The sequence below is a fragment of the Lepeophtheirus salmonis genome, chromosome 10 (genome assembly GCF_016086655.4).
Source record: "Lepeophtheirus salmonis chromosome 10, UVic_Lsal_1.4, whole genome shotgun sequence".
NCBI classification, from domain to species: domain Eukaryota; kingdom Metazoa; phylum Arthropoda; class Copepoda; order Siphonostomatoida; family Caligidae; genus Lepeophtheirus; species Lepeophtheirus salmonis.
The window spans coordinates 22,017,285-22,030,628 of record NC_052140.2 but is presented as its reverse complement, the minus strand read 5'-3'; the positions used below and the strand labels follow the sequence as shown (position 1 = coordinate 22,030,628).

Genomic DNA, 13,344 nt, shown 5'->3' with positions numbered 1-13,344 from the left:
AGAAGAAATTATAGCTTGTGCAGAAAGACCATATGCGCACGTGGTGGTAGTGTTTGGGGGACTGTTACTTATGTTAGTAGATACGTATTGAAATAATACTATAATGGTAGTAGTCCATGGTCATGTCGAAATACTTTATGCATTAAAAACAAGAATCAACATCCAAAAATTAGTGATGTGCAAAGATTTGAAAAGTATCGACTTCCTCATAAATCAAGGTTAATAGATATACAAGGTTATACCATCATGCCTGTACGACTGATGTTTGACTTCCACCACGCTTTTAGTATTGACGTCATGTAGAGGAGTGGTTGCGTGTTTTGTCAAAATCTGGTTTTCTTGTCCAGCAGTATGTACGATACATTCAATTAAAAATGCTAATAATAGTGACGTCATAGACTATGATTGGTTGTGTGTTTTGTACAAATCGGCCTATCTTGCCGAGCAGTCGGTACAACAAATCAGATTGTAAATTACAGCAAGCCCGATTATATGACCTTGTATTTCTATTACCCCCGCTCGTAAATGTTGTGTCTGTTCTCAGGGGCATCTGCAGAGGGTGGGGTGGAGGGGCTGTAGCCCCTCCACCAAATTAAGGAACTTTTGCTTTTTATTATAAAATTTAATATTTGGAATGTTACTGAATTTTTCAAAAAAAAATCCAAAAAATTTAATTTTTAAGTAAATAGATATGAATTTTTGAAATTATTTCTGGAAACAATTTTATGGTTTAAATATATATTTTTTGAATTTTTTTCCCGAAAAAAATTAATTTTTTGTGAACAGCTGCAGATTTTTGAAATTTTTTTCCAAAAAAATTTTATATTAGAAATTTAACTCTTGAAATTTTTTCTAAAAAATTTAATATTTGTAATTTTATTTCGAATCTTTACCGTTCGGTTTAGAAGAAAAAATTTTAAATTAGAAAATTTAACTCTTGAATTTTTTCCCAAAAAATTTAATATTTGTAATTTTATTTCGAATCTGTACTGTTCGGTTTAGAAGAAAAAATTTCAATGGTCAAACAGATGTAAATTTCTTTTTTAAAGGATTTCATTTTAAAAACAAATGTCATTTAATCAAATTTAGAGAAGTGGAGTCCACTACGGCCGCATCAGTTGCAATTAACGACCCTGAACACTAAACTGAGGGATATAATTGACAGTTGACCTCAAAATACACCGTACATTTTTTTTGTGATGAGGTACTTCCATGATGTACATTACACAAGCTATGTACAGTGAAATCACGTGATTTACTTCCGTAGAGCCCCACCAAATAGTTTCCCCCATTACTACAACTACTTAAATTGCATAATATTAGTACACCCTCAATTATAAATCTATTGTGGGGGATAGTTTTTGGAAAAAAATAAAGGAAAAAAAAAACGAATGCTTTTTAAGAAAATGACATGTTTTTTTTGTTTTATAACCCAGATTATTATTCCTTCACCAGCTGCATCCAGTTCCTTTTTATGTAGGAAATCTTGTGTAAACACTCTAATAGAACAACAGAATTCATTTTAATAATAATAAATAACAATTAAAATAGTGCATTAAAGCACTTAAAGAGTAATTGACCAAGAAAAGGATGAAAAATGCAGGCAGAGTTTTATAAAAGGTTAAACTTCTATATAAAAAACATATATTTAACTATAGTCCATACCACAATTGGCCTGCGCCTTTCTTCTGTCCGGACCACAAAAGCCTATCAGGGGTGTTCGCAGAGAATGCATGAAAAAATGCCTATAGAAAATCATATTAAAAATTATTCCAACTACATGTTGATATAAAATTGTTTTGATCAAATTTACATTTGACTCCTTGTAAATATGATTACCGGACATTTCATTCCCTCTATGAAAAGTGATATTTAGTGAGGTCATGTGGTCAAATCTAGTTGGTAGTTTATGTGTAGGGCTGTACAGAGAGGCCTAGGCAGCCGGGACTGGAAATAAAATATGAGTAGGGATTTGTGGGAGACGGATATGAATGATTTATGAGCTGCTATGGATTAGAAATGATCTCATCACGCATCTTTAATAGTGAGTAGGAATGGTATTTCGAACTGTGGATATTGTGCATACCTTGGGAAAGGGAAGTAGATCCTTTTTTTTGCTCTTCCCTTGCCATGACAAAGCCTTACTTGACATACACAAAAAGACTCTATTTATTTTGTTGTCAGCAGTCAATTCCTTAATTTATTATTTTTGATTAATAAGCAAAGTAATCAGTTATACTGTACTTATACTCCATTTTCAAAAGGACATGATTGCAATATCTTTTTGATCCCTCGTAATCATCTTTATTATTTCTATGAATAAATTTTGGCTATCATATACCAATAGAAATCTTTGGTTTTTCTTTCAACAAAATATTATTAAGCAATATTCTAATTCTGTATCGCATAAAATAGGATTTGAATATTATTAAATATACATATAGATACGAAATTCTTTTTAAAAATTGTAGAAGAATAATTTGACTGACTTATTAGGCTAACGACCAGATAATTTTGTGCCTTTTCCTGTTTCTCTTTGGATGAAAGGTTGCGTGATACTATAAAGACAACGATTTGATCGTCTGTCAATTTGATTATCCCATTTTCTCTTCCATTCCGCTTCTTGCAGTTCAGATCTAAGTAAGTAATAAGATATTTGGTTCAGACCCCTCACTCCCTTCTCTAGCATCACTTACTCTCAACTGATTTAAGTTGAGGTTTAGATTGAAACCGTTTGACGTCACTAAATATCCGTATTTAATGCGGGGATGAATTTCACAGGGAATCAATATTACTTGGAATGAAATGACTAAGAATGAATTTACTTGGGTTGAAATTACCTAGCATCAAAATTTAGCAACAACTCCTAAAAAAGATGAGATTCTTCCTAAACATAGTTAAGTAATTGGAAAAATCCTTGTGATATTTGCATCAACATACATTTGCGAGCAGACTTTTTCAATACTCAAAATTAACCAATCAAAGAACTGATCAGAGTATCAAATATTGACTTCATTATAAGAATCAGTGCAACCAATTGTGCACTCATTTTGAGAAGTTGGAGAATGTTTGTCACTCAATGGACAACTCTCATTAATACTCTTACTTCTGATACAGGTGAGTTACTTGTTTGTTGTTTTCACATCGACGTGTAAGGATGGGACGTCCAGATCAATACATCCCTAATAATACCCTATATTATTCACTCACTTTTTCTTTACATTTTATGATACCAAACTGATGAATTTGCAATTCCCTACTTCTTCATTTGCATAATATATATTATGAACGTATGTTAAACCATATTTTTTTTTTGTGTTTTTTGTCTTCCTTCAAGCGCTAACCTTATTATCATAAGTGTTTGCATATGATGTGGTACCTACATGAACAATTAAGACTACCAGACAAACCGTTTATTTTATCAACAGGGGTTTGAGAGGAGAGGGGGTTAAGTATTAAAAGATTGAAAAAGTGTATGATTAGAAGAGTTGTAAATTCTAAGTACTTTCTGTATGTAAAATAGAAGAATATTAATGACATGCTAATTTGGAGAATTGGAAGAGTATTTGGGCAAAGAGCAGTTTAGCTGTCATGGCGTTTCGTTATATTTGCTAGAAGCGGCTACGAAGGGAAGGCAAGAGTCAACACAAATTCTACTCGGTAGCAAGGACAATAGTGGTAGAATCACTCTAAATATTATCCTCAATTACTTCAATATTGGTCCCCAATTCTACTCTCAGCCCAACAAGGACTTACATTTATAACTCGTCAACAAATCCTCAGGATTACGCACACAACAGGGATTAATCAGCCCTTAAATATAATTGAATGAAGTAGGAGAGGAAGTTCACATCTCAACAGTTAAATAATAAGGACAACAGTAGCGAAATGAAAATGCATTCCTCCGATTACCCATGCCATTAAAACAGGCCAGCTAAAAAAATTACTTAACTAAGGATAACAGGTTTTTAACAAAACACTGTTCAATTTGAAACTACAAAAAGTATCAAGCGTCTTGTTTGAGGGTAATATTTTGCCCAAAAAAATAAATAAATATGTAATACTGCGGACGCCCCTGCCAAGCAGTTCCCCCATTATATGTCAACTCATCCCAACCATGCTTTAAATTGTCAGAGTTACCACAGGTACCAATGGTTTCTTTTTTTGACATAGTGACAGGTCATACTTTTAAGGGTACTAGGGCTCCTACCCCTTCTCCGTCCTCGTACCCCCTTGCATTCCCTCTAAGCCATCTACCCCCTATTACAATAAATAGCAACCATACGACCAAATATTCAATTTTTAACAACCATACAAACTTAATTATTACTTTAACTTAATGACGTAGACATTGATGATGTATCGGACTTCTCTTAACGTCATTATTTATAGGATTAATTCATAATATTAAGGAAATTAGATTAGGAATTATGACTAATATTTATTGAAGCTTAAATGTCTTGCCTATGGCGAAACAATCAGGACAATCCAGTTCAATAGAAAGATGTTTTTTATTTTAGTACTAAAATTTAATATAGAACTCATAATTACTATGCGATTCGAACTTAAAAGTTTCATTACTCAACAACCGCTCCAAACAACCATAACATTCACTAACGGTACTTCTCAACAATAACGATAGAAATTGCTGGAGGGGTAAAAGGATTGCGGTAGTTGGTAGGAACCCAGTTCCCATTTTTTTACATCTCTATTTGTAGCCTCGAGTATTTGAATGGATAGACAAACGAGTGTTTTATGATCATGATAAAAAATTATTTATTCTTTTTTTGGAATATGTAAAAAATATCTATATTTTCTCTAGCTGCCAAAACTAGAACATTTCTTCACAGTAATATAATAATAATTAATAAAATAATGATAGTATAAAAAATGACACAGAACTAAAAAAAGATTATAAAATAATGACATAATTAACATCTAGTATGACTCCAAAAACATATATAGGAAAATAATTTTTTCGCTCTAAAAAATTAAAAGCATGAATACAGAGAAAAAGAAATAATTATTTGGGAGTGAAAAAAAAAAAAAAAACTGAACTGAATGAATATTGAACGTAACAAAAATATGATAACATTGTATATCATTTCATTACAAAAAGAATATCTTTAAAAAATAGTCTGACACATTCTTTGAATTTAATATTATAAATACAATTTCTATTTGTGTTGGGGGGTGGGGGGAGGGGAGTTTTTTATGATAGTAAAATAATATTTTTTTTAAAACACAAGGGATTTACAATGTCTTTAAATAATATTTTTTTTTTCATGCTCTCTTTTCTTATCTTTGGTAACGCACTTTTAATATGAACAAACAACAATTACAATAAGTCTTATTCACAAATATGAGTAGAAACGAGACGACACTATGAAAGCTTCACAAATGCAGAGAGTAAGAGAGAGTATTACTACTAATGACTTCGATAAAGGGGCTTTGAGAGAGGAACTGTTCTTTTTAAAGTATGTATATTGTGTATCGCATGGACAGGAGGAGAGGAATGAAGCGCACGAGCCTTGATAGGGTGTTGTTGATTAAATCAATCATAAACTTAATGTCTTTTAAACTTCAGTAGCCAAGAGATCCTCTGAGATCCCTCGAATATAAGAAGTAGGCTTGTTATTTCGCTCATTTATGACATATACACTTGAGGGCGTAGAGGATGAGGTTGAGACGACTGAAGCAGCGGCGGATATAGAGGCTGCAGTAGGCAATCCGTATTCTTTGGCCTTATTACTAGACGTATCACTGAAATAAGTGAATGAAAATCGAATTAGGAAATTGTCAAAATAGGAGCGGGTTATAAATCATCAATGAATGAAAATAGAAGGGGAGATTCTTACCTAGATGAGTTGTTGGATGATGATGCACCACTGCAGAGAGTGGATGTAGATCTATCGAACTTGGATGATAAAGGATTCTCCCTCATCCTGTTGTTGGATTCGTTATAACCAAGAAGATTCTCGCTAGAGCAACCTCCTTTTTTATACTCAGAGTTGAGTCTTTTATTATCGTCTCGCATCATTTGTTTGTAGACGATGCTTCCATCCTTGGCTGAAAAACTCTCTTCATCTGCTATATTGGTATTAATTCTCTTCTGTTTGGGGAAATCCAGGGAATTAACAATCATATGATCATCCAACATTTTTGACTTTTTGTAAGAATTAACGGAGTTTAACTCATTCTCACGAGCAGCATCCGCGTTTACACGGATTTGTTCACTGTCACGACGATTACGACGTTTTTGACAAAGAACAACGAGGACTCCGATTATGACAATAGTTGGAACAATTCCAGATAGTGCTCCTATGAGAGCTTTATGACTACTGTCATCATCATCTTGACTTCTTGGAGAAGCAAGAACAGTTCCATCGGGTAATATATTACAGGTTTTGCCTGAGTAGCCCCTGGGGCAATGACAGCGAAAGTCGTCCATGCGATCCACACAAAATCCGTCGTTCATACAGGGGTTAGGAAGACACTCGTTAATCTCAATAGAACAGTCTCTTCCAGTGAAGCCGTGAGGACAAGTGCAAATAAAGTCATTTACTCCGTCTCTGCAAGTCCCACCGTTAAAACATGGGTGTCTTCGACAGTCGTTCACGTTAATTTCACATTGCAGTCCAGTAAATCCGGGAGGGCAGTAGCATTTAAAGTCACTAATAAGATCGATGCAAGTCCCACTATTCCTGCAGGGACTTGAGGAGCAGTCATCCACATTTTCTTCGCAGTTAGGCCCAGTGAATCCAAGAGGGCATTCGCAACGATAGAATTCGCCGACAGGAATACATTTTCCATTATTGAGGCATGGAGCATCAGCTCTGCAAGCATCAAGTTTAATTTCGCAGTTAATACCACTGAATCCATGAGGACATCCACAAATATATCCTTGAGGTCCATTAGTGCAGGCACCATTATTCTGACATGGTGAGTCATGGCAGGTTTGAGCTCGTTTTTCACAATGATCTCCGTGGAATCCAACAGGACAAACGCAAGTATAATTACTCGATCCTTTTCCCTGGAAAATTTAGAGATAGAAAAGAATTATTAGTAAAATCATCTATTTATAAATATCTTTGAAGAAGTAATAGAGAATATTACAAAGAAGAGCTACGTCTAAAACGCCTCTAATAATAGAAACAGTCTTTACCTGGCAAGTTCCCCCGTTCAAACAGGGTTGATGAGAGCATTCATTGGTAATACGAGTTTCACAATTGATTCCAGTGAATCCAGGAGGGCAATTACAAGTGTAGGAACCTTGTCCAGTGTTGTAGCAGGTTGCTCCATTACGACAAGGCTCATGGTTAGTACAGTAGTTAAGATCATTTTTACAAAATAGACCACCCCAACCGTCATAGCAAATGCACTCATGAGGCTTATTACAATATCCGTGTTCACATCCTGGATAACGGACACACTGATCGCAAAGAGGTCCAGTCCATCCTGTACGACACCTACAAGAGGAAGAAAAATATGTTTAAAAAACTTGTCAAAGGGAAATGTACATATTTTACAAATCTCTGTGGTTTTATGTGAATGAAAAATAATTTCTTTTCTCATAAATCAAGACAAAAAAACAAACAAATCTCATTTGAATATATATTTTCTTCTTTGCCTCAAAAAATGTAATCTATTACTTTGTTTCTTTAAAGTAAAAACCACTATTATATCAAGGAAAAAAGAGAAATAACTTACTTGCACTCATTGGGACTTGAACATTCTCCATGCTCCGAATGACATCCTTGTAGACAAATGGCTGCAAAGATAAAAGGAGCAATTATTGAAAAGGAATTGAGAAATGACTGGGTTTACAAAAAATAAATACATTTAAGTGAAGTGTGAGTATCCGGGTAATTTAAAACGAACGAAACACTTTTTCATTTCCGGAATATATTTTTGTTAATTTCCTTCAGAGCTGAATATTCTTCATTATATTTTAAATAATTGAAAGATTAAGAGACGTTATATATATATATATATATGTGTGTGTGTGTATATACATATAAAGGCAGCTGCAATTTTTCTGTTCTTTTTAAAAAAAGAAAGAGATCAATATCGGTAAGTTGCAGGTTTTTTAAATGCCTGTTGCTTTCTTTGTCAATGGGGGAAAAGTGGCGGGAATAAAAGGATATGAAGTCTTTACAAAAAAAGCAAGTTAGTTAATTTTTTTTAAAGACTTGAGTAATCATCATTAGGTTATTTACTTATTGCAGTTTATACTACGGTATAAGAAGTAAAAGATAAAAAAAAAAAAAAATTCAAGACTCTTAAGAATTCATGTAAAATATAACAATTCAGGACAGATGTGGATTGATCGCTACTGTAACTTAGTCAGCTGGGGTCGTCGTGAGTTGTTGAACAAGAAGAAGAAATAGAAGAGTGAGGAGCAACGCTTCAACTACTCCCAACGACAGCTGCGCCTCTTTTTTCCCTAAATATATATATATATAATATCCATCTGCTTCTTTACGACACAACTATATGCTTTTGTTGTAACCCAGATGACTCTAAGTTAGAAGAGAGGATTACCCATCCTCCTCCCTAATAATTCCTTCACTTAAACAATGATTATGATCGATATTAAAGGGCAATTTTCCCTCCAAAAATCCATATACAAAAATATAAAGTAGCCCTACCTTTCGTGCAATAGTCCCATTCCGGCTCTGAAGGATCCTTTTCCCAACCGGGTAAACAGATCTTTTCCCCTTGTGATCCACAGATATAATGTCCGAAGGTATCGTCACGAGGACGACAGAGTGTATCACAATCATTACCATAGTAATGTGAGGAACAGAGTACACGATATTCGTAGTCGAGTCGAGTATAGTTTTGACTATGTTGGCCTTGAGTCCAATTGGAGCTTGCTTGTAGCCATTGTTGAGTAGCTACACGGCTTATTAATGAATCTGAGAAGGGAAAGAAGAAAAGAGGATCGTTAGTTCAAGTTACACACAAAAAACATGTAGAAAAAATGTATATATATATATTGTTAACAAAAGTTATGTGCTATTTTTAAGAGGGTGATTTTAGATTTTGATAGGAGATCACAGTGGGATATGTTGCTTCTTCTAACTAGCTACTATGGAGTATGTGCCTATAACTTCTCCCTTTAAGAGTTTTGATAACGTCTAGCGTGATTGAAAAATAGAAAATTTTTGAGGGTGATTAAAAAACATATCACTCTTCAAAAGAGATTTAATAATAAGTTGATTCCCTTAAAATAATGGGATATTTCCGGTCAGCCCAACAACCATATGTGGGGGTTGTAGAGAGTAGAATCGTTTCTTGTGTTTCAAACAACAGAGAAAGAGAAAAACAATATCTGTGCAGAGTGTGAGAAATGATTTAGAGAAATTGTCCCCTGTATTTTTTCTTTACTCTTTACCTTCAGGGGTGAGAGATACATACATCATAGATAGCAACTCTTCCCAAGGAGGAAACACACAAATTAATAACAATCAAATTTTTGTGTACTACCCCGCCGGTTTACCCAAATCAGTCTTTTTTGTTTTCTCATTATCATTAGGTCAATTTTGTCAATCCTCATAAAATAAGCAATTTATAAGGCAATTTATACAAGCAAAAAACATAAAAGTAAATGCCGCACAAATGACTTGTAATTATTCTGTCTTTGAACATTAAAAAACTAGAAACAAGAATAACAATAATTCTTGTTTCTTGTGTTTGATAGTATAAATAGCAATTAATTTTGATGTAATTCCAACTATCTGGATATACATATATAAATATCTCCTCGCCTCAGGAGGAATAACTCTACAAAAATGATATAAGGGAGTCGTTTCTTACCGGAAGATTTATTGTTTTGATGATAGGCTTCGATGATCAAGCTGAAAGTTCCCTTTATATGATTAAAAAAAAGATAGGTTAGAGGGGATGTCATTCGGACATAAATATTCCGCATCTTACCGGCCATTTAAAGTCCAGAGGGAATGAGATCATACGATGGAGTTCACCCCCACTTCTCTGACGTAGAGCAGGAGTAAACTGTTCTCCAAACGTACATTCATCATTGGGATCGATCCGCTGTTGAAAATGTTTGAGGCAAACTCGAAATTTGGTCGGGGATGCGTCAGGAGCTCCGATCAAGTTTTTGAGTCGGAGCTCGAAAATACTTTGACTGGGGCGGTGAGAGGCCAACTATAAAGAACAGAGAATATGTTAGTTAAGGCGGTGAGTTCTTGGGGATGGCGAGGGCGGGATGATGAGGGCTGTTACTTACAGTTTGGAGAGTGAAGAATATGAGGACGAAAACGATGGGGGATTGATTAGTAATCATGTTCTTCATGACGGAGACTTAAATACAATTGAGTACGAATCAATCAAGAATGTGAAAGGTTGCGTGAGTTAAACACACCGACGATATCTTTTATTTTGATGGCTGCGTGGAAATCACTTTATTATCACCCTTTTTCTCTCAATCATTTTTACATAGACCTATGTAAATATATTATCTGATGAATCTCCACACTGTAGATCGCTGATGAATATAGGATTGCAATATTTATGAAACAAGGCGGAATCACTAAGTAACTAAATAACTCTCACACGTCTGTCTATGTCACTACTTCAAACAAAACTAATTCAATTCCACTTCTTCTTGACCAAAAGAACGGAAGCACTCCCGGCGCGCTTTCCACGACGGAAGGCGCGCCTACAAACGCAGTAGCTTTATATTATTATTATTATTTACGACGTCGACTACCAAGAGAACTACCGCCTCGCGCGCTACTACCGATTCAAAAAAAAAAAAAAAGGAAAAATGAAATAGACGCCGTTTTTGTAACATTTTCAAAAAAAAAAAAAAAAAAAAAAAAGAGGCAGATGTTGCTTTGCTTTTTTTTATATATTTTAAGGAGGGGGGGGATTTAAAAAGACAGTAGTACTCCTAGTAGTAATGCTATCATCAAAATCCATTTCATTATTATTACATAAATATATTTGTCAAATAGTAACTTGTTTCCGGTCATACATAACATAACTAACATAGTACTCTAGTAGTGAAGGAGGTACGTAACTAGGTAAATCTTTTGGGGGATGAAATAATGATACGAGGTTGGGTCATGTACTATTTTATATAAAAGAAAGATTTGCTTGAACCTAAAACATCATCATCATATGGGATTTCACTCGTAGTCGTTGTTGTAAGGAGTATTTATTAATAGATATTTAAATATAGTATTGAACTGACATGTTTTAACAACATGGAGTTCGCTGAAGGGATATCTGCCTGTCTATCTAACATAATGTTGCACATATCTTTTTCATCATTATAATATATATAATATCTTGGAAGTTCTTGGAAAGAGTCAGTTATTATATAGTTAATATATAATTTCATAAGAAAATAAAAAAGATCATGTTGATAAGATCGATCCAAGAGTGATTGTATTTGTTATAGACTGGATATAATGTTATGTTAGGTGATGATAAACAAAAAAGTACTAGTACATATTCTTATGATGGATATTGATTTCCTTTGGATCCAATGTTATTTATTGGAGTGACAATGAGTCAACCTCATAGACGTATCCATCATTCAGCGTGATCAAAGTATGATTGTAATGCAAATAGTTCATGAAGAACTGTTTGTCATCGATTGATTTGTATATATTTATAACTATGTAATAGAACCTACACGACTAAAGGAATTGTTTGCATATATTAAAAATATATCCTTTGTCAGCAAACCCCTTAATTCCTTTGAAGTTTCATATTTATTCACAATTCTACAGTCTCAGCAATTTTAATGTTGTCACTCAGAGAGAAATTGAGTCATATTTTCGGATGAGATTTGATTAGTATGTATAACAATATATTATATAACGTATCAATTAATTATAATCCATAAGTCTTTGATGGGGGAGCAAGTCATTAACTTTATCAGTAAACATTAATCCTGGATAAGAAAGCAAATGACACACATCAGTAGAAACTCTAATTGCTACACCATATATTAATCAATCAAATACTCATAAATCACACTTGGAATCAAATATTGACTTAAGATATTATGCATTTAAGTGTTTTTTTATATCTATCTTATTTGATATTATATATGTGTTTAATTAGATCAAGCACGAGTCAAATAAGGCGTAGGATATTATCCACAAATGGGTGTTTACCTTAAAGACTAATGATTTCCGACTTAAAGGTGAATGGATAAGTAATGTTATATCGCTTCCGATGATAAGAAATATTCCTTCCTTTCCCATTACAGATACATATATGGGATTAGTCTCTCAACTCTAATGTAAAGTCCAGTCCTTGTTTTTGTAAGAGTATATTGATGATGAATAAAATTATGAGGATTTCCTTTTTGGAGTACAACTTGTAAGGATTTGAGACAATTAATGGTAATATATGTATGAAAGGTCTGTTGATCATAGTGGTGTATTGATCCTAATTTAGGACTGAAGACTCAAGTTTTGTCTCGATCCAGTCCAGTTTAGTAATGTATAGCAGTCCCAAAAACGGATAAAGTTCGTTCCTTAATGACATCCCTCAACTTTTAACCGGTCCTAAGACGTGATCGGACCAATTGGATAAGGACTTGGATTTAGAGCATCATTGAGGATCGACATCGGAGTAATTTTAGCAAATGTACTTGTTTATATTCTTTACTCCTTCCTACTATGGCACAGCTGATTGTAACTAATCAAATGAAACGTCATGAGCAATATTCTTTTTAATTGTCAGGATTACCATGTTGATTTTTGGTTTTTTATCATTAGCTATAAGACTATGGACCCTATACTATAATTAAGGACATGAAAAGACCTCAAATGATATTTGAGTACTCGATAAAAGTATTCAAGGACTCGAAATAGACTTAGACGTTTAACCAAAGACTCGAGACTTGACTTGTACTTTCATTATCATCATTTTTTATATTCATTATGTTATTCAAAGACAAATCTTAGATCAGATAAAGTCATTGCAGAACTAAAAATGTTTGCAAATACTTATTCAGTAAAACTCAATCAGACTAAAGAAGTGGGATGTATCTATATATGGGGTGGGGATTTTAAATCTAGAGCAATTTTTGACCTCAATATCTTGACAACTCTCAGATCTATGTTTATGAAAATGTGCTCATCAGATTTACCAAGATAAAATTGTATTAGAAAAAGTACAAAACCCTATTGAAATCCTCCAAATACAAACACCGTGCGGCAATTACTGTGTACCCCCCTAATGGTCGCATGCCCAAGGAGCTTGATGGGTCAGGAACACCTACAAGGAAGACTTATGATCGTTCTGAGAGTAAAAACATACTCCAAACTTCCCAAAGGCCCTGCAGGGAAAGGA

At 33.9% G+C, this 13,344-nt stretch overlaps 1 protein-coding gene across 1 annotated transcript; it reads right to left on the bottom strand.

Annotated features, from left to right (window-relative positions):
* Positions 1–4,775: 4,775 nt before the first annotated feature.
* Positions 4,776–10,766, bottom strand: LOC121125298 (uncharacterized). The gene is made up of 8 exons (XM_040720464.2): positions 10,256–10,766; positions 9,943–10,173; positions 9,823–9,874; positions 8,652–8,921; positions 7,711–7,771; positions 7,166–7,469; positions 5,859–7,033; positions 4,776–5,763 (listed from the first exon to the last, which is right to left on the bottom strand). Exons 1-8 carry the CDS (start codon positions 10,319–10,321, stop codon positions 5,577–5,579), a joined length of 2,346 nt encoding a protein of 781 aa, XP_040576398.1. The 5' UTR covers positions 10,322–10,766; the 3' UTR covers positions 4,776–5,576.
* Positions 10,767–13,344: the final 2,578 nt, after the last annotated feature.

Excerpts from the sequence above, each read along its gene's own strand:
- LOC121125298 (XM_040720464.2), bottom strand. The coding sequence starts at position 10,321 with ATGAAGAACATGATTACTAATCAATCCCCCATCGTTTTCGTCCTCATA. Across the intron at positions 7,772-8,651 it reads ATGGGACTATTGCACGAAAG|CCATTTGTCTACAAGGATGT; the intron begins GTAGGGCTACTT and ends TTATCTTTGCAG. Across the intron at positions 7,470-7,710 it reads TCAAGTCCCAATGAGTGCAA|GTGTCGTACAGGATGGACTG; the intron begins GTAAGTTATTTC and ends TTCCTCTTGTAG.